General features: G+C 44.2%; 4 protein-coding genes across 4 annotated transcripts; 3 read left to right on the top strand and 1 right to left on the bottom strand.

The window, feature by feature from the left end:
* Positions 1-5,468: 5,468 nt before the first annotated feature.
* Positions 5,469-6,270, top strand: GL218_08085 (Protein SUR7; the record flags this gene model as incomplete). Its single annotated transcript, XM_033584874.1, has 2 exons — positions 5,469-5,481; positions 5,537-6,270. The coding sequence occupies 2 exons, from the start codon at positions 5,469-5,471 to the stop codon at positions 6,268-6,270; spliced, it is 747 nt and encodes a 248-aa protein (XP_033441087.1).
* A 1,933-nt stretch (positions 6,271-8,203) lies between these two features.
* Positions 8,204-10,217, bottom strand: GL218_08084 (Protein kinase wis1; the record flags this gene model as incomplete). The annotated part of the gene is made up of 2 exons (XM_033584873.1): positions 8,204-8,605; positions 8,667-10,217. 2 exons carry the CDS (start codon positions 10,215-10,217, stop codon positions 8,204-8,206), a joined length of 1,953 nt encoding a protein of 650 aa, XP_033441086.1.
* Positions 10,218-14,358: 4,141 nt separating this feature from the next.
* On the top strand, positions 14,359-16,188 carry GL218_08083 (uncharacterized protein; the record flags this gene model as incomplete). The annotated part of the gene is made up of 3 exons (XM_033584872.1): positions 14,359-14,629; positions 14,688-16,068; positions 16,125-16,188. The coding sequence occupies 3 exons, from the start codon at positions 14,359-14,361 to the stop codon at positions 16,186-16,188; spliced, it is 1,716 nt and encodes a 571-aa protein (XP_033440850.1).
* Positions 16,189-17,060: 872 nt separating this feature from the next.
* Positions 17,061-18,452, top strand: GL218_08082 (NAD-dependent protein deacetylase hst2-1; the record flags this gene model as incomplete). Its single annotated transcript, XM_033584871.1, has 2 exons — positions 17,061-17,214; positions 17,284-18,452. The coding sequence occupies 2 exons, from the start codon at positions 17,061-17,063 to the stop codon at positions 18,450-18,452; spliced, it is 1,323 nt and encodes a 440-aa protein (XP_033441092.1).
* Between the last annotated feature and the right edge of the window lie 1,852 nt (positions 18,453-20,304).

Below are 20,304 nucleotides of genomic sequence, written 5' to 3'. Positions count from 1 at the left end.
ACTCTAAAGTCTAGCCCCCGGGGGGTATGTATACCTTCCTGTTAGTGCCCGGTACTTCAGTGGTACAAACCTGTCAAGAGCCGAACGTTATGACACTTCATTGCCAAATACGGAATTCGCTTATTGGACGCCTCGGGTTGATTGGTAGTTGAGTGTGAATGATCTGCTCCGGGGCGGGGCAGGGAGTGTGTTTAATTCACTGTCGGTCTATCACTTCGTATCGTAAGTATCGTAAGTATCGTAAGTATCGTAAGTATTATATGTAACTATCATATGTATCTTACCTATCTCCTATGTATATGCGCAGCAGACAGGTATGTAGTAATCTCGTGCGGCTCCGTTCGGACCAGACACTACCGAACCATGGATGAGGGAGAAGAGGAGCCGAGACTACGTGTAACGGTGTATACCTGTCCAACTATTTGTCCAACAATGGCATATGTAAGTGAGCAGGCCCAACATCCAGTTTATGCATCCTAAACATTGAACGTCCGGGATGAGGAAGGAGTGTGCGCCCTATGCCCAGCCACGCGACGGCCCGGCGTGGGCTCTCTTTACAAATCAATCCCATGTAAGGCGGAAAAGATCTTCAGCCAAGATTACCGTCCATCCTCGGCTCTAGTCGGGCATTTCAACTCCAGCACCACGGAGAGAACTCCGTATCCACCATGTCGAACGCCTGCCCCCAAAAGGATCTCGAGAAAACAAGGAAACGTACCTTGCCAATCCCGTCTTCAGGGCTGATTAGCTGAATGCAATAGCAAATACCCCGACGCTTCCATGTCGATATCTGTTGGGATTACTTTACGAAAAACGCTCTCTCAATGTACATCCCGTCGATCCTCTGCCTTCCTGTCAAATGTTACATGGATACGAAAGTTCGTGCCTGAACAAGCAACAAGTAGAACCATTGCAATAATACGCGGTCGTGGCATAGTCAGCTGGTTCCTGATATGGAGAGCATCGTTTTCTGTCAGCTTCCCCCAAGGAGCTTTTCGGCGAATTTGACCTATTACCATGTCACAAGACCTCGGCACAAGCACGGCAGTCTTTTGCCACCTTATACCCGGGCTGAGTAGAACAGCAACTGGCTAATTTCTACGCTTTAACACATGCCGGGATTCATCAATTGCAGAATCTAGTCACAATGTTTCATCCATCTCCAAGAGGTTTGATAATGTTTAGTGGTAATGTTTAAGGGTCTCTTCCAGTTAGTTCGAAATATGACAGCACCTATCAGCTAGGCTCTCTCTCGATGTCGTCTAAACCCCCAATTACAAGTTTTTATTTTTCAATTTAAAGACATAAGACAGTAATGATAGCATAGACAATAACCTACTTTATCATGTCTAATTATGTTGTATCTCATATCCTAGCGAGTGCTTATATGCCAGACATCGAATTGCATAAATCGAGAAGCACGGGCCTAGCGCTGATGGCTGTTTTAATTCATGTCTCATCACAGAATAGGGGGGGATGTCCCCTTGTATAGACCTGCTATCCAACAGCTATCGTGTAGATTCTCGATGAGACGTTTAAGATAAAGGATACTCCTCAGTATTACATAGTTCAGTCATGTCCTATTTCGGATTTATAGTTCTCCGGGGGGTAGTTGAGTTGTTCCCATGTCTTCGATATTAATTTTGTGATATCCAGGTGTAGTCTACATTAATTTATTTATTAGGTACACATGCCTAAGTAGAACCATAGTCAATGACATAGCAACACTACGATATACTACAATGAATCATTCACTGTGAGGAGTACTGCTATAACTGTGAATGAAGTATCATACATTGCAGATTAAGAAAAGGCATTTCCGGTCCCAAAAGAGCGGTAAATATAGCAGTTAGTATATTAACCTTGAAGGGCTAATTGGTAATACTTATATTATTATTCATAACACCATCTATACATACTATTTCATCTCCATAGAGAAATGGCCCATCTAACTATCAAGGCGTAAACTTACCAACCTATCATCACGTAGTATGGAAACAATAGAGTGCCATGTATCTTGCCTATAACTCATAAATATATCGCTACCCCGTCCTTGTTGTATCCCAGAATATTTTACCCCTTATAACTTGATATCCAACTAGATGTCCCAGTCACTAACTCAACCAACAAGGCTTGTTTTCTGGACGGGACGTATAGTTAGTTTGGATCTTTAAAGTTGAACACGGAAGTAGATATATAAATAATAGTAATAGGATATATATATGGACCATTGTCTAAGCTACCTCTAAATCTAAGGACAAAATATTCCCTTTACTTATACAGCCACTTCCTAAACTCTTTAATCTCTTATCCCGGGGTTTGCTGTTTGAACAGATTGCTCCTGTAGTGGTTGAAATAAATATAAGCATAAGTTATATAAGCTTTTTGGCAATAGCATCAGTAGTAGGAATAGTAGTGTTAGCGGTGGCGGCAGTTTGATGATGGTGGTAGTAGTGATGGTGGTGGTGTAGAGTTATTACTCGTCAAACGTAAATATCCCATGCTATAATGCGATTCGTCTCGCACTTCTTATCCAGACCGTATCCTCCATAGTGATGATTGACATTATATTCCCTCCCGTCAACAGAATATGGTTCTCGTCCAGCATCCGGCAACGCTTTTATAGGGGACCTTGTAGCCTCTATCATATCTTTCCGCTGTATCTTTCCGTCGAGCCATTAAGCGGCGATGGATATTTCCTTCGTTCCTCTCTTCATATCTTTGAGCCAATAGGGCAGGCGATGATAACGGTATTTGATGAGAAACGTATCGGCTGTACCCCGCGTAACAGATAGCAGCCGAGTAGTGATATAACAGAGCATGGAACTCATCAGACAATATACATATACCACTCGAACCTATTGGCAGGCGCTATCTCAACCGGCATTAGAGATTCATCGTAATTGACAGAACCATCAAAGCTCAGCCCATCAAAGCTCGGCCCATCAAAGCTCAGCTCATCATCAGAAAGATAGCCCGATCTTCGCAGCCTTGATCCTTGGATCAGAAAAGTATGTTCATCCGATTCGTCGGGTTGTTGTGCTTGGGCGTAGCATCGTTGTACATAAAGAATAAACATGCCAGAGGTGATCCCGACGATTATCCAAGTTAAAAGTAGTAAATAGAAAATAACAAGTGGGATAGACATGGCTACTTCTTTAGGAGCATGTAGTATCGTCTCGCCAACATGCCCAGGGGGAGGGAGCGCTAAGAAATGGTTGATTCGATAGGGCTAGAAATAAATGACTACAGCGCATGGCCTCCTTCACACGGGCACTATGCAGTTTACCTTGAAAATAAATTTCTATCATCTATCCCTAGGGTTTCGCGGCGCAATATTTAATTCTCTTAGTTTATGGTTTGTGATTCTTCAAAGCTCCTAAAGTCTAATTGTGACGAGCCCGATTTATTTATAAACGGGTAGACTTTAAACCTCATATATTCTATTAGTTGCCTGTAGAGACAGCTATATGTAAAAGGAGATCTCTAGAACAATTTCATTATTATATTTGGATATAATAGAACATAGGAGTAGACGAAAAGAAACTCCTTAGACTCCAATTAGGCACCTAAGCAGCCATTGTGTTAACATGAGATATCAATAAAGGAGGCTAGTCAAAGCCATTCTTAGTTTATTCCTACTACGTACCTGTAGACGTCGCACGCCCCGGGCTGGCGTAATATTTAGTTCCTGTGCTCATCTCAATAGCCTTAAGATAAGTTGCATATCAATTTTTAAAGCAGTCTAAGTGATGTGGTAAGTTGATCAACTAGTCTACGTCCTCTATAGCGTTAGGTGCGTACAAAACTACTAACAATACTTATTAATAGGGGCTAGCAAGAGCGCGGTTAGTATATCCTGGACTTTATTCAGCTTACACATGTAACCTCGAATGAGAAGGAAAGGGAAATTCGCAAGACTTGGAAATATTATAGGTCTTACCAATGTGTCCAGTTAAGAATCACTTGTAAACAACGGTTAACTAAATTATATAAACTTCTAAGTTTTGAAAACACTCGTTATCAACAATGATGCTATGGTTCATATGGAGTTATTGGTGGTCGTGATACACAGGCTGTGGCTGAGAGACTCAAGCCTTACCATATGACGATAGAGTCATCACAGCATATGTATTAATATAGGGATATAAAAGACCATTTCAAAGTAACCCCTATTTTGGTGCCCTCACTAATGTCTTAACCAATAGAAGCTCGATATGTCCAGTAGTGTAAGTACTTACATAAGCACCACGATGACTTTTCAATAATAATAAAAAAGAAAAGAAAAAGAATTAGGTACGTATTACGGTGTTCTAGACTCGGATGTCGGATGCCTCGGAGGACACGCCGCAAACGTAGTACCACGTTATCGCTATCCCTAAGCCTCGCGAGAATGACGACGACTCGGCATCATGGTGATCATCAGGATTATGTTATCACGATGATCCAGCTTGATCTCTTTTTGGTTTCTTTGAATGAGCTATATAAATGACGTATGAGTAAAAGATGTTGCAAGTTATATATTAACTAACAAGGTAATAAAGGAAATTAATTTCAACTAACGGTGCAGCAGTTATAAGGTAGTTATGCATACATATTAATTAATAAATACCTTACCTAAGGTACGAAATGATAGAATGGGCAATCATAAAGTTGAAGGGTCTTGCCGGGAAGAGAGACTCGGATGCAGCTTCTTTGGTACAGGTATTATCAGAGGTATTATCAGTATTATCAGGCTATTCGGCAGAACTAGTCTAATTTAGGTAACAAGCTCTTCCAATAGCTTCGTCAGTGTCGTCATATTACCCCACTAATCGTTGGCTCGTGCCCACCCTTTGACGAACCTTTAACAACTTTTCGTTCGATGATCAACACATTCTCAATCGGAAGAGAGAGAGACTTTCAAACCTTCAACTATTTTATTTTATTTATTGTTTTCGTTTCCGTCTTCCTCCCCCTTTTCTAGGTTTATGATAAACAACCTTGCGAAAATCTTAGTCGATCTTACGATAATATTACTCGTATACCCTTAATACTAATCCATATTTGGATTATATCGATACCTATTCCCTTAAACCATCTGCCCCGACCGCCTTTGATCTCAAACCCTCTTCCGGATTCGTATCTAAGACAACCTAATCTAAGAAATTGTGTCTTGGCTCTAGTTTCTCCTGGAAACGAAACAGTGTCTTAACAAGTGTAAAAAAAAAAACAGGTACGTGCTGCATAAAGTTTTACTTACCCCTTATTATTCTACTACCCTGCCAGCTGCCAGCTGCCCTACTTAGTCTGCCCCGTCTCCGCCAAACGTACCTAAATTTCAATGTTGTTTTTATTTTTTATTTTTCAGAGTTTGCGACCTAAAGTCTAACATTTTCAACCCTTAGCTCCTTGTCAATCATCTTTCTTGACACCACAAGTAACATTTACGCACTGCTGTCAGGCCTGGCCGGTCAATAGCATTCAAGATGGCGCGTTCAAGTAAGTCTCACCGCAACCACTTTCTAGCTTTGCAACATCGCTAATAACTCTCCAGACGCATATCTCGCGCCCCTCTCCCTCATATTCCTCGGCGGCTCCCTAGTGATGCTGTTCTTCGTCATCCTATCAGCCGTCACCGATACATCACCCCTAAGACAAACCTACTTCCTGTCGGCCCAGACCGGCGGCATAACGGGCGCCCGCTCCGTCACCCAGTGGACCTACTTCTACATCTGCGGTGAAGGCAACATCGACTGTAGCGGCGCATGGCCTGCTCCCCCCCTAGGTTGGGCCTGGTCCGCAAACCCGGCTAATGCGCCCTCTTCTCTGATCGGTGCCCATGGTGGCGATACTACGAGCTCCTACTTCTTCTACATGTGGCGGTTCGGCTGGGTCTTCTTCTTAATCGCGCTCGTGTTTTCCGTGCTTGCCTTCTTCGCAGGCTTCGTGGCATGCTGCGGACGCTTAGGCTCGGCCATCGCAGGACTCGGAGCTCTCGTCGCCTTGTTCTTCCACACCATCGCCGTGTCGCTGATGACAGCTGTCTTCGTTAAGATGCGTAATGCGTTTATTGCGAGCGGCCGTGATGCTAGCCTCGGTAGATGGGCCTTCGGTTTCAGCTGGGGTAGCTGGGCCGCCTTACTGATCGCCACAATACTCTTCTGTCTGGGTATCCGTGGTAGCAACGGTGAGAGTCATACCGGTCGTAGATGGGGCCGTCAGAGGAGTGTGCGGAGCCACCGAAGCTACGACATGAACGGCCGACGTGTTAAGGAGGAGTATGCCTAAGTGAGGATCTCATGGGTTATAGCAACCTAAGTAGGAAGTATGAACTATATGAAGAAACCAAAAATTATACATGCGAAAAAGGGGAAAAGAAAATCAAGAAAAACAGATTGCGCCAGATGAAGCAGTATGAATGGACGGATGGAGATTTTGAGAGTACGCATACTACCTCACGCCTCAAGTTTTACGCGTTTTACACGGAGCTTAGCATAATGGATAATAACGACGATAATGACCGACGCAAAGTTACGTACGAGGTACCGTGAGCAAGGATACGGAGGAATATCAAGGAACAGACCAACAGAAAGAGGCAGGGATGGATGGATGGATGAATAGTGGAGGATGTAATAATTGAGATACCACAGCCATAAGTTACGCCTATGCTCTATGTATGCTTCAGGTACTTTTGTGCTTACTCGGTCGTTATGGTAGATGATTAATTGATTGAGACTATCTGGCCAATTTGCAGACTTAAGCTATATCGTGAGGAGCAAATACTTGTGATTGATGTTGTTGTGAAGAGGATGTTGATTGTAGGTGATTGAGAGATGATCTCTCATAGCTAGGGCTTACTAGTGCTCGAGCGCTGTGTCTACAGTATCACAGATGTCTACTACTTGAATAGTATGTCAACAATCTAGCCTCAGATTTGCCCTAGAAGAGTTGCTGTAAGAAGGTTATATAAGCTAATGACTACCTACCTAGGTACATATCCGTGTTTCGCCCAGAGGGTAGGAATCTCCCCCTTTGCATATCTTGAAGAGGAATACTAGGATTTCTCTCAGTATTCTGTTAGTATTAATATTGATATAAACCAAATTGAACTAGCCTATACTCATAAGAAGTAGACGTTTCATATGCTCTACCCAGTCTATAATAACTATATACTTCTTAAGTTATAATATATCTATCATACCACATCACACATCACACCTCACACACATTTCCAATCTCGTGTCCTAGCAGTAGCATCGTATATACCTATTTACTCCTCTACCACATTACCATTTCATTTCAATTCACTCATAGTGTATTTATTATATTCCACTCGACGAAACTAATATTCTTGACCTCAGAGCCAGTCAGTCAGTCTTATTTATCTGCCCCCGGATTACACCCTAGCAGACAATACTCCCCCCTTATCGAAGAACCTTTATTTCAATCTGCTCTGTCCTGCCTTGCCTCGCCTCGACCGTCCAAGTATCCCCTTTCCCTCAGCAGCTAATTCTTTCCGTGTATTTACCTCTTTCCAGTCCTTATAACTCCGTGCGGAATGCGAATTCCCCATCTTATCTCTGCAAAAGATTATTATCCACCGCGATGGAACAAGAAATCGAGGAGTAAAGGGGAAAGAAAAAGACATCTCTCGTAAGACGGAAATAAAAAAAGATTTCTTGAAATATCCCGCTCTCTTTATTTCTCTCCCTTCGCGTGATGCCAATATTAAGATCAGAAGAGTAATAAAAAAAAATAGTAATAAAAAGTGTACAATGTGTTGCATAGAACGAAGAGCCAGCCCTCTCTGAATCTCTCGATTTTCCTTGGCCGCTTTTATAATATCACACGGATCCCTCGCGTATGTGTCGCGTCATTCATTCCAAGTTGCCCGGGTTTAAATAACAGCCTATCCCTTCCTTACCCCGAATACGTATACAGGGACTCCTCGCTTCGTCCAAAATGCCGTTTCGATCATCGAGAACCCCCTAAGAGACCCTTTTGCGGAAGGAGAACAAGACGTGAGAAAATGTTGAGACAGTGTTGCCGCCCCTGGCTGTGCTATGTGTTGAACCAAGTTTGTACGCCGAATAATGCTATGTTCTCAAAGTAATTGTGAGGGAAGATCGCGGAGGGCCTGCTCCACCATATCGCAAGAAAATCCTACCCTTCGCTTTTCGTGATCTAATGGGAATTCCTTTCGCAAAGTACCATGCCATTTCTATTTCCCAATCTGTGGACTGGCTAACGGGCTCACAGCATCAAGAGGAGCGTGGTGGAGCGCTGGTTGCCCTTCTGCCTCACCATACTGTCCACTTTCCTTCTTTTCCAATACTCCATTAACCCATGCGGCGACTTCCGCGTCATCGGTGCTTGAATGGCTAAGGTCTAATTTCTCCGCCGCGCCGGCAACCGCTTCGGCGCTAACATCATTCTCGTCTGCTTCCTCATCTTCTTCCGCGATGGTCTCCGGCTTCGTCAAGTCTTCAATCCACTCGGAAGCTAATAGTGCCTGATATGTCGGCCTAAGCTTAGGCACCTTGTTGAGACAGCCGTGAACGAATGTTCGCGCGGCTTCGGAATATCGATCCGGTAAATCGGGGGGATCTCCTTCGACGATTGCCTATAGAATAATGTTAGGGGTTATCTAAAATTTGCAAACTAGAGCCCGATTATTTACTTACGCTGAGCTGGCTAAATATTGTTGAAGATACTTCTGGAGGATAGGGGTATTTCCCCATACCACATTCGATGATTGTCAGGCCTAAACTCCATATATCGCTTTGTACGCTGTATGTGCCATCTCCCGCGCCAGCTTGCATAAATGCTCCGCCAGAGATTCGCTCTGGTGCCATGTAACTTTGACATCCGATATTGGTTTTGGCCATGCTTGCCACCAGGTTACCGCTTACACCAAAGTCGCAGATTTTTACTTGCCCTCGAGTGTTTATGAGGATATTCGTGGGCTTGACGTCGCGATGGATGATGTTGTGCTTATCCTTCAGATCTTTGAGACCCATTACAGTGCAGTACGTAATTTTACGAAGCACATTTTCCGGGATTCCTCCCGAGTAGAGTTTGTCGATAGAACCTCCATCCATATATTCGAGACACATATACACTGCGCTTTCTTGAAAGAAAGCCCCGAAAAATTCGATTATGTATGGGGACGCGCATTCGTGCAATATTACCAATTCCTTCAATATGGTTGTCAACTTTGCCTCGTCCAACTCTAGGCGTATCTCTTTCATAGCCATAACCACACCGGTAGTAGATCCAACTTTAGTCTCGGCGTCTACCTTGTCTTGCGTGCCTATAGGGACACCTGGCAAGGAAGCAGATTTGAATCCAGAAAGGCCAGGACCGAAGCGCGGAACTCTCGGTTTCGTATGTCTCACCTTGTAAACTGTGCCATAATTACCTTTCCCTAGCTCATCGAGCTTCTCTACTTCGTCAAGCGATATTCTAAACACGGACCCATCCGAAAAGTTGACTCCCTTATTAGTAATAATCGCTTTACCCTTAAATGTCAGGTATCCTTTTTCAGAGTCGATGTACTCCTCGAATTGCTTCATTTGTGACATGTGGGCATTCCCATTTTGAATGGGCGTCGCTTGGGGGCCGGCATTGACACCGCCGGATACGGGAGAAGCAGGCGTAGCTCCGCCCATATCCCCAAGCTTAAAACCAAACCGCCTCTTCCCTGCTAAACCACCACCTGCTGGAGGCATCGAGGGTACCGAAGGGGCAGATTTTGGAAACGAGGGCGCGCCAGGTCTCTGAATACTCCCAGACATTTGAAGGCGCCCAGGTAGGCCGGCTATCACTGGGCCGCCTGGGGAAGGCCCGCTGGGTGGGGTGGCCTGCTGTGAATTCAGAGGAGAGCTACCCTGACGCGACAGGTGGAAAGCTCGCATCTTTGCGTTAAGGTCTTCGGGTAGGCGTCCACTCGACATATGCGCAGCAGCACCGGGGCGCCTCGCATTGGACAAAACGCCTAAGTGAGTAGAGGAAGCAGACATTGGATGGCCCGGGTTTTGGGGATCGGATACGGAGCGCAACGACGGCATTCTCTTAGGTGCCTCGGGGTTAATTTCGTTAGGCGTCTCGAGAGGTGTACTTGCTTCTGAAGAGTTAATAGAGCTAGGTGAACCGGGGCTGCCCATGCCATCCCTATCGATCAGCTCATCAGGCGTTGCGGGCACCGAATCCGGATCATCATGTATGCCGGCCATGATGAAGAGAGGTTTTAGGGTAAAGGAAGGAAGGTATTTAGGGATGCGCCTCTCCTATCATCACCGAGTAGTAGCTCTTGATGGGGTTTATTTATTGTTGGTACCGGAGTAGAAATCGTTCTGGTGGGATTGGTTTGTTGGTTGGCGGGGAATAGCGCAAACCGGCGTTGAATAAAAAAGGATTTTAAAAAAAAAAGATGACGATGGGGTAGCTCGGCGACCGAAAACGCAGGTCAGGTTGGGCGTCTAAAAGATCGAGAAAAAAAACTTTCTACATAAAAGTGGCAAAGACGCAACACCGATTCGTCGGCACAAGGATCTTGAGTCGTTCTACAATATAATTATTTCTCATTAGCGGTCTGTAGTTTTGTCCACGGAATCGGAGCCTATGCCGGACTCTTCGGGTAGACATGGTTAAGGTAAGGTAAGGTAATAAAGGTGGGAGGGTAGTGAGTAGGTATTCATCTGACAACCTGAAGCAAAATCATAGTCATTGTAGGTCTGCACGAACCTGGTCAAATCCGAGACACTAGCTTAAGCTGTCCAATTGTGATATTCATGAGCTATTCATGAGCTGTTAAACTCTTGGTTGTATGTAACAGCGGCTAATCTTTCCGTATGGGTACCCTCAGGGTCTTGGAAGGAAAATAAAAAAGAGTATGTAAGAGTGAGAGTGAGAGTGAGAGTGACAGAGGGAGAGAGAGAGAGGGTGTAGATAGTATGGAGTGGTGATAACTAGTATGTAAGAGATAGCAGCGAGAGGGATGTATGTATGAGATATGTATGTTATGTGGGATAATTAGTTTTTTTTTTTCTTAATAAGAACGAACGTACGAAATATGAAGCGGCCGAGGCTTGTTGACAAAGAAGTTTGTGGGATTGTGGATTGTGGAACCTTTTAGACGTGTCTTCTCTTCCTTGGACCTTCAAAACCAAGACCTTGGATAAGACGGGGTTTAGGGATTTGGTAATCGACTTTGTTAGATGCTTTAAATTTTTGTTCGGTTTTTTTATTTTTTTATTTTATTTTTAGTTGGATAAGTTGGTGAGGGATGATTTAATGATGGAGACAGTAGTAACGGCCTATAGATTTTTAGTGGTTAGCTTGTGAAGGTTGCTAAAAAGTTGCCCCGCGTTTCTAGTTTCAGAAATGCTGATTAACCTGCTATAAGTCTTTCATGTGGTCAAAGCTTATGGCTTCTTTATTGGATTCATCCAATCAAACAACTCCGATAGGATTAAATAATAAGTACGAAACGATGATAAAAGATGATGGCCTATTCTAGCCGCAGATCATCAGAGATGGAATTCTCATCAACTCGATCCATTTGCTTCCTTTTCCATTTAATCTACATCCTAAATGTTTACTAATAATAATATGACCGCCGTCATTAATCTAAACAACAACGTACCCGCACGCTACGAGATTATGGCATGATGCTTAAACGATGCTAGCGACGAGAAAGAAAGAAAAAAAAAATCATTGACGTCATATATACGGGGCGGTCTGGAAGAAACGCGAGGCTCGAATAAGATAAACTACAGGTTGGACTGCGGTTGGACTGCGGTTGAAAAATACCTAATCAAAGCATGATTTGGGTGGGGAGCATTATAATTATCACGAGCCAATTTAAAGATGCAGCCAGGTTACCAAGGAATGATTTGAAGTATGCTACAATACATCACGATAAACTCGTAAACCAATACCGACGCTGATGAAACCCGGTGATCTTTCCCTTTATAATAACTAGCCACCCCGCAAACGATGCTGTCAAAATAGTAAATGCAACGTACGTAGATCTCGGGCTGCATAGAATTCCAACACGATATAAGCCATTCTCGCTAGTGAGGCGCACATTATTGATTGAGCAAAGACTGCGGCCTACCTATAATATTAAAGTAGGAAAGTTATTTATCAAAGAGCCATTAAAGGCTACCTAGGTATTTCTGGCCAAGGAAATATTAGCTGCATGTAAGGGACTAATGTACGTTAATACTACCTATGGATAAGTATGTCAATATCTAATCCATAAACACATATTAGAGCATTATATAATTCATTCAAGCCACATATACCTATAACTAGGGCATACTCAAGTATCTATTACGTACCCCTGAATGCCATTACTTGCGTAAGGCAGTAAATAGAAACTGATAAGATCGGATAACGTCATCGCCACAATCGTCATTACTTTCAACCCAATCACCCAATCGCCCAATCATCCCTCAAGAATACAACACTGCCTTCCTTATTACCTGTAGGCTGATATTAGTTGATATGTAGGCAAGCAGGAATTCCGGTCTTACTCTTGACAGGTTGCATTATTTATGTAGGCTGGAGGATCGGAGATGTGGCCATAAGACCGGCTTTTCAAGATCATGATCCATGACTTACTATGCGGTAACATTTGCGTTGCTCATTATGCGGTTGATGTGTTGGCTTTACTGGGCTTGCTGTCTGTGGCTATATTCGGGTACTTTCGGGTACTATTCAGCCAACCTCTCCGATGCTTACAGTCTTATAAAAGACGTCATCGTAGCGGCAGCCATGTCGTACCATTTGAAACATGCTGCGGGTAATAATCGTTAAGCATTTTAGCTTAACTAAATAAAATAGCTTACCTAAACTAAGCACATCCAAAGACGGTTAAAATATAAGATCATACCTAACCCTGGGATGGAAAGTGAATTACCTAGACAACTTTGTATAAATTCTAGATGCGCCTCGGTCGGTGACTTGATGAATCCTTTGTCACTTTCAGTACCTATTAGAAGATAACTAAGTTAAACGGTTGGGAGCGAGTAGCAGACGGATGGTTGCATTCTTCCAAGCTAAACACGGCTTGAATAAGTGCAATATACTGAGTAAGCATTCTTGGCTGCCTGAGTCGTCATTATTGCGCATTGGCGTACTGGGGCAAAATCATAAGTAAAGCGATACCTTAGACTCTACCTATTACTACACTAATTAGTGATAGGTAGTGGCTTTTAGCTGGCAAACTGGGCGCCCAGATTAATTACGCGCTACCTATTGCATCAGTCACTGGTACATAACAAAATAACAAAGAAGTTGAATTTTTATCTGATTGATATGATTAGATTAACTACATGTAAGTAGGTACCTATATCTAATAACAATATATTAATATATTAATATACGTACATAACCGAAATAAAGAGCGCCATAACATACGGTTAGAGTTGCTTCAGAATCTGTAAATGAGGTCTCCAATCTGTGTCTATGCGGTAAGACCATTTTATTCTCTACTACTCTAACCACTTAACCCCCACACGTGCGACGACGAGACCCTGAGAAGGCTGTTTTAGTGTTCTGTACATATCCGTAAAAGCCAATCAATTAACGTAAAAGATCCCTCCAAAATTGTTTCACACAGTGGACCTGCAGGTCTTGCCGTACAGCTGCAACCCGACCATGCACCGGGCAGCTTTAGCCTGCCCCGAAGAGGTACATGTATTACATACAGTGGTACTTACTTGCTTAAGTACACACGCTAGTCAACGTTAAGGTATGCGCTTCAATGTTTCACTGGTAACTTTATTGGGACTTATCTCGTTCGAGATCTCAGGGCGCAGGCTAAGATCAGCAAGTACTTTAACAATATCCTTCGGAGCTTGAGCTCCTTCACTTTTTCCTTTTTTATTTTCTTGTTTCTAATTCACTCAATTTTTCTAGGCACTGCTGCCGATAAAGAAAAAGCAACTTCGGTCAAGTTGCCATTTAATTATTCCCTTTTTCTTAATTTCCTCATCATCTTAGGTCTTAGATACTTTTTCTTTCAACCTTACCCAACCTTCTTTTTTTCTTTCACCTCGTATTTCTGACGAACTCTATCTCGTCACACCACCTTGGCGGCTCTGCAGCGGGTCTGAATAGCCAGTACTAGATTTCTAGAAGAAATCATCATATAATTACCTACAATCCCGTGTCGGAGATAAAGAGGCTGATCATTCATCCTCTTCGATCACGAATCAACTAATTCGCTCGTCGAAAGTTGAATCCCGGTGTTTCCGTTTGGTTGTAGAATTACGAGTTTAACTACTAGTATTCGCCAATAATAAGACCAACGGCAATAGTAACACACTCTGTCCTTAGTCGATCTAGATCTCTCAGTCAAACAAGATGATAGACTTATCAAGCGCAAGGCCAACCTCCTTCCGGGTTAACAATGCTTTAGCAAACTGGGCTCCCGGTGTGCCGATGATGGCAATAGAAAACACTCACGACTCCCATCCTTCTATCGACCACTTGATCCTACTGGTCTTTGAGGCTGTGCTGGAGGTCGTCTGTGTCAGCTTACCCGGATATATTATCGCAAGGTTAGGACATTTCGACGCCGACAAGCAGAAGTTCCTAGCGAATCTCAACGTTATGCTATTTACCCCATGCCTAAGTATGCGCATATGGTCGGGCCTGTTGTTTTGGTATAGTTAATACTAACAGATAGACAGTTTTCACCAAACTAGCATCACAGCTCAACGCCGATAAACTTATCGACCTCGCAGTTATACCTTTCATCTTTATCATCCAAACCGGCATATCTTACTTGGTATCCATATGCGTCTCGAAAGCATTCCGGTTTTCGAAGCGCCCGGCGAATTTTGTTACGGCTATGGGTGTATTTGGGAATTCAAACTCGCTACCGATTTCCCTCGTCATTTCCCTCTCGCAAACTCTAAAGGGGCTCCATTGGGACAGGATACCAGGTGACAACGATGATGAAGTAGCCGCGCGCGGTATTTTATATCTCTTGATATTTCAGCAGCTTGGACAGTTGGTCAGATGGAGCTGGGGATATCACGTTTTGCTAGCGCCGAAAAACAAGTACGAAGAGTACCAGGATGAGACAGTAGAGGAGGGCAGATATAGAGACGATGTACCCCGAGACGAAGTTTTAATTCCAGGTCTTGACGGAAACGCTACCGAGGATGATGGCCACGACGATTCGGACGAGTCGGACGAGTCAGACGTATACGAGCCGGCTGGTCGAACTCCAGTAGCTGGGACATCCGTAGCATCGCCCGCCGATTCTGATGACGAAACTACCGCGCCAAGGAAACGGACAGCTAAGGGATATAGAAGTGGTACTAATTCCCCCAACGATCATTCCATAACAACCGGGCCCGGCGACATGACTTTGTTTCCTCGTATGCGAGACTTGAGTGACACGGACATTCCAAGTGGGGTTAAGGGATACTATATGCGCGCGCGTCTTGGGATCAACAAGGCCGCTACGTCTACCAAGCAACGCATCGTTCAGCTTTCTACACGCGCATACAAAGGTTTACCGAATCCGGTCCAGAATGGTCTGGCTAGGGTATGGGGATGGTGGCTCCGAGTTTACAACTTCTTGTGGGAATTCATGAACCCGCCGCTGTGGGCTATGCTTATTGCCATCATCGTGGCTTCTGTACCTGATCTGCAGCGACTATTCTTTCAGGAGGGGACATTCGTCAACAACAGCGTAACCAGAGCAGTATCTCAGAGTGGCGGTGTCGCCGTACCTCTTATTCTAGTGGTGCTAGGTGCCAACCTAGCTCGAAACACGCAAGCCCAGAAGATTAGCGACCCCGAAGAGCAACAGATTGGGAAACGCCTCCTTGTAGCCTCGCTCATTAGCCGCATGTTACTCCCTACCCTCATCATGGCACCTATTCTAGCGCTCTTCGCCAAATACGTCCCGGTTAGCATACTGGACGACCCAATATTCATTATCGTCTGTTTTCTACTCACAGGTGCGCCGAGTGCTTTACAGCTAGCACAGATCTGTCAAATCAACGAGGTGTACGAAGGAGTTATGTCAAAGATTCTATTCCAGAGCTACGTTATCTGGTAAGTCATATATCCTGCTAAGTTTTGTATGAGTTCAAAGTATTAACAGTTTCTAGGATTCTCCCTTCAACATTAGTGCTTGTCATGATGGCGCTAGAAACGGTAGAATGGGCAAGATGACAAAATTATAATCATTCGGTATGCAACCACTTGTACACTTGTATTATATAATGTGCGATGTGCGGGGAAAGGGAAAGCAAGAAAAATTAGCTTGAGCGATGGTCCGGCGTAAAGGTAGAAATGTATTAGTTTTGTGTGTTTTGGTCATTGCTTTAGGTATTGCTTCAGTTATTGTCTGAACACCTCAGACTGAGTGCGAGACGGGCTATATTGTATCATGACGAGGCTTGCTATGACGAAGACCGCTCAATAGGATCGATACTCGTCGGAGGTCCAATGTACTTTTTGTACATAGAAGGATAGGCTCCTTAGATGGAGATACTCTAAGTTGGGGCTCCGGGTGTTGGATGACTCTTCCTTAGGAGTTAGATAGCTCAAGTCAAGGTTCGGGAGTGTAATAGCCAGGTACCTAGGTATGCAATATCAATAATTTTTGAATTAAATATTAGATACCTTATGTACATATACCTAAACTGAATGACTCGAGTTTTCTAAATTCATTCCAAGTTCATTAAGGGGAACACATCTAGCAGCGAGCGTCACACGATTAGATAACATGGACCCCACCATGTATTATGTACCTTATGATGTACCTTATATACATCTATACATAGTACCTACAGGTCGCCAGTCTACGCCGTTTCTGATTTAATAATAAAATAAAAATGATGTAACTTACAATTCGTTCAATCTTCAACTTACATTTTACTATTCTTTAAGCCATCAAGGATTGGTCTTTTAACTCTCAGCCTTACATACCCCATTAACAACCTCATTCAATTTTTTTTTATCCACTACCAGTTCTCAACATAGGTCGCAGAAAGAGACCCCGCCATCAAAAAGGCCAAAAACCGTACCCACGGTCAAGAAAGATGGGTCAAGAGTCTTCACATCTCATCGACCCGGACACGCCACCAGAGACATTATCGGAGCGCAGTCTTCGTGCTGTAGCACAGCTTATCAAGGATGGCGACGCAAAGAATATCGTTGTCATGACCGGCGCCGGTATCTCTACCGCGGCTGGAAGTGAGTCCCCCAAGTTCTATTCTATGTAGCCAGCCTTATCACATATCACACTTACTTATCACGATGCAGTACCCGACTTTCGCTCCCCTAAAACGGGGCTCTATCACAATCTTTCTCGTTTCAACCTCCCGCATCCAGAGGCTGTTTTCGAGATCGACTTCTTCCGTAGTAACCCGGAGCCCTTCTACCTGTTGGCAAAGGAGCTTTACCCGGGAAACTTTAGCCCGACAGTCTCACATGCATTCATCGCCCTACTTGCTGAAAAGGGACTTCTCCGCATGCTTTTCACCCAGAACATAGATTGCTTAGAGCGTGTTGCTGGTGTGCCTTCCGAGAAAATAGTTGAAGCTCACGGCAGTTTTGCTACGCAGCACTGTATCGACTGCCGTACCGAGTTCCCTGATGACCTGATGCGCGAGCACGTTAAACGTGGAGAGGCACCGCGATGCATCCGAAAGGACTGTAGGGGCCTCGTCAAGCCCGATATCGTCTTCTTTGGCGAGCAACTCCCTGAGACATTTTATGATAACATCTCGGTACCTAACGCCGCTGACCTAATGCTTGTCATGGGCACCAGCTTACTGGTACATCCGTTCGCCGGTCTACCGCAACGGGCACGTGGAGGTGTGCCGCGCGTACTTATCAACCGCGATTGTGTAGGTGATATGGGCTCGCGTGCAGACGACGTCTTAGTCCTAGGGGACTGCGACTCCGGGATCCGGAAGCTAGCGGATGAGCTAGGATGGGGTGACGAACTAGAGGCGACATGGAGAGCCATAGTCGGAGAAAAGGAGGCAAACCGACAATTATCCAAGACGGAGAAGAAGGAGGAGATCCACGACGAGCTTGATCAGCTAGCCGGGGATATGGAGAATAAGTTGGGCATCTCCGAGGGCGGCGACGACAAATCCGAGGCTAACGTCGCGAAGCAGGAAGAGGGCACAACGACTGTTGGAACGCACGAACCGGAACATGCTAAGGAAGGCATTAAGGAGGGCACTGCGCCTAGTGATGCAGCACAGCTCGTGGGCGACGGCGAGACGGTTCCGGCGAAGAGCACTGAGGGATTGGATCGAGAGGAAGGCCAGAAAGATGAGGGAAAGGAAGTGGAGGCACGAGAGCAGGATAACGCGAAGATGAGCTATGAGCCACTGCATCCTACAAAGGAGAAGTCTGTTACGGTGGACGACAGTGACAAGGCGGAGGACAAGGGCGGAGGCGATAAGCCTGCGCTATGAGCTCGCCTTTGGTTATTTAGTACGGTATATACCTACGCGTATGGGACGGTGACAAAGTTTCGCTACAGGCTTGTGGTTTTGATTTGTGAGTTGTCGGTTGTGGGTCATGTATAGATTATCATCTATAGAGACAGACAGGCGGGCGCCCGTGTATAGATGTGAGAGACAATATATACCCACTAGTGTTCTGAGATGGAGATGAGAGGGATTTTGTTGCTCTTTAGTGTAGGTAGATATATACCTAAATAAGCATCAACGTGTGAATGATACGAGTTGGAGGCGATATTAACACAACTGAGTAAACTTATTGGTTTGTTACGTATCTCTATAGAGTGATTAAGTTACGTACCTAAGTGGGCATTGGATTGTGCTATTTTCTTGCTGGGTGTTGGAGCAGGAGAGTTCACAGTTGATGAATAGTACCTCCTAATGCTTGAGGAAAGGTTCTCCTACTACTTCTAGGAAGACCGCATCCTACGAGATTGTCAGTAACGAACGGTAACATCATCTACTCATCACTTCTCAGCGCTGGAATTGTTTAGGACTTGGGCTAGGTTACGGAGAGTACCTTGGCACATCTTCCTCTCTCCCCAAAAGTGATGATATCTAGTAGCAGCTAGTAGTAGTGAGATATTTTCAACTTGATAACCTCAAGAGCTGTAGTAAGATGTGTTAATAAGAATGAGAACTGATGATATTTTAGGGAGTTAACCTAGGTACCTATTCTACGACCTACGAGGCTAGTTATCATACATATCCAAATTATACAGTTTTGGTTGTCATTCAGGCTTGGTATAACAGTAGCGTTAGTTCGTGACAACTCCAGTGCCGTCGAATATACTTCACAGAAGAATCCCGACGTAAACTCGGATACTGCCTATTGATCGAAACGGTTCCTGATACATTTATGAATCAAAATCAATATTTAAGTTCTATAGCCGGATAAATAGTGTTTGCAAAGACTTTTCAATCTTATATGAGTAAGAGACAAACAAAGTGGCGCTTTTCTTCCAAGATGCCGGTATATTATCATAACACTAGGTAGGACCACATGTTGTCTCATCACACACACACACTATTGCCGCCGAGACATGCATACATACAACGGTTATACTAGATGCTATTTGCTTCTAACTAAAGCTAAGGTAAACAATCCTTTTTTAAAAAGGCATATGATGATGATGGCTTTTGAAAATACATACATACATAGGTTGACACGTGGCGACGAACTTGACCTTTTTTATGAGGTTTTATACGGAATAGTTTATTTCGTAATATCATATATTGCCACGTTTACTAGGCAGGGACCAGTACATACCATCGGCAATGCTGTCGCTTAACTATAAGAGGCAATTTGTACGAGAAGCTAGGTGTGTTGCTGATTGCCTCGTCTATGCAGTTCTGCGGCTGCGATGCAAGGGGAGATGAGTTCGGAGACGGACTATTGGCTCGGGTAGCCCTGCGAAGACAGTGGGGATATATGGTACATACATAGTCTGTATCGGTGGTGATAGTGTGGTTTGTTTCACCTGGTGTACATATGTAAGTCGTTTCGGTCGGGACGAGGCGAGCTAACGAATCAAAAATAGCAATACGAGGTTGTCACATATATATTTTTTACAAGCACATAATTATGAGCTTTGAGCGTCGAGGGGGCTTGATGATGAGTTTAAGCGTACACGCTATTCAAACTACACCCTTTAGAATCATCATGGTTTGAAGTTTCGAGTCGCTAGTATTGGTTAGACGGTTTCAGCAAGGGCTATTAAACATTAGGATTCGGATGGCTCCGAGCTAATATGTACGTATATATGTTCCCTCATCCCCGTTTGATATTTCTTAACCGTTGTTA

This window comes from Daldinia childiae (assembly GCF_008694065.1).
Source record: "Daldinia childiae strain JS-1345 chromosome Unknown Scaffold11, whole genome shotgun sequence".
Lineage (NCBI taxonomy): Eukaryota > Fungi > Ascomycota > Sordariomycetes > Xylariales > Hypoxylaceae > Daldinia > Daldinia childiae.
This window is presented reverse-complemented; position numbering and strand designations above follow the sequence as displayed.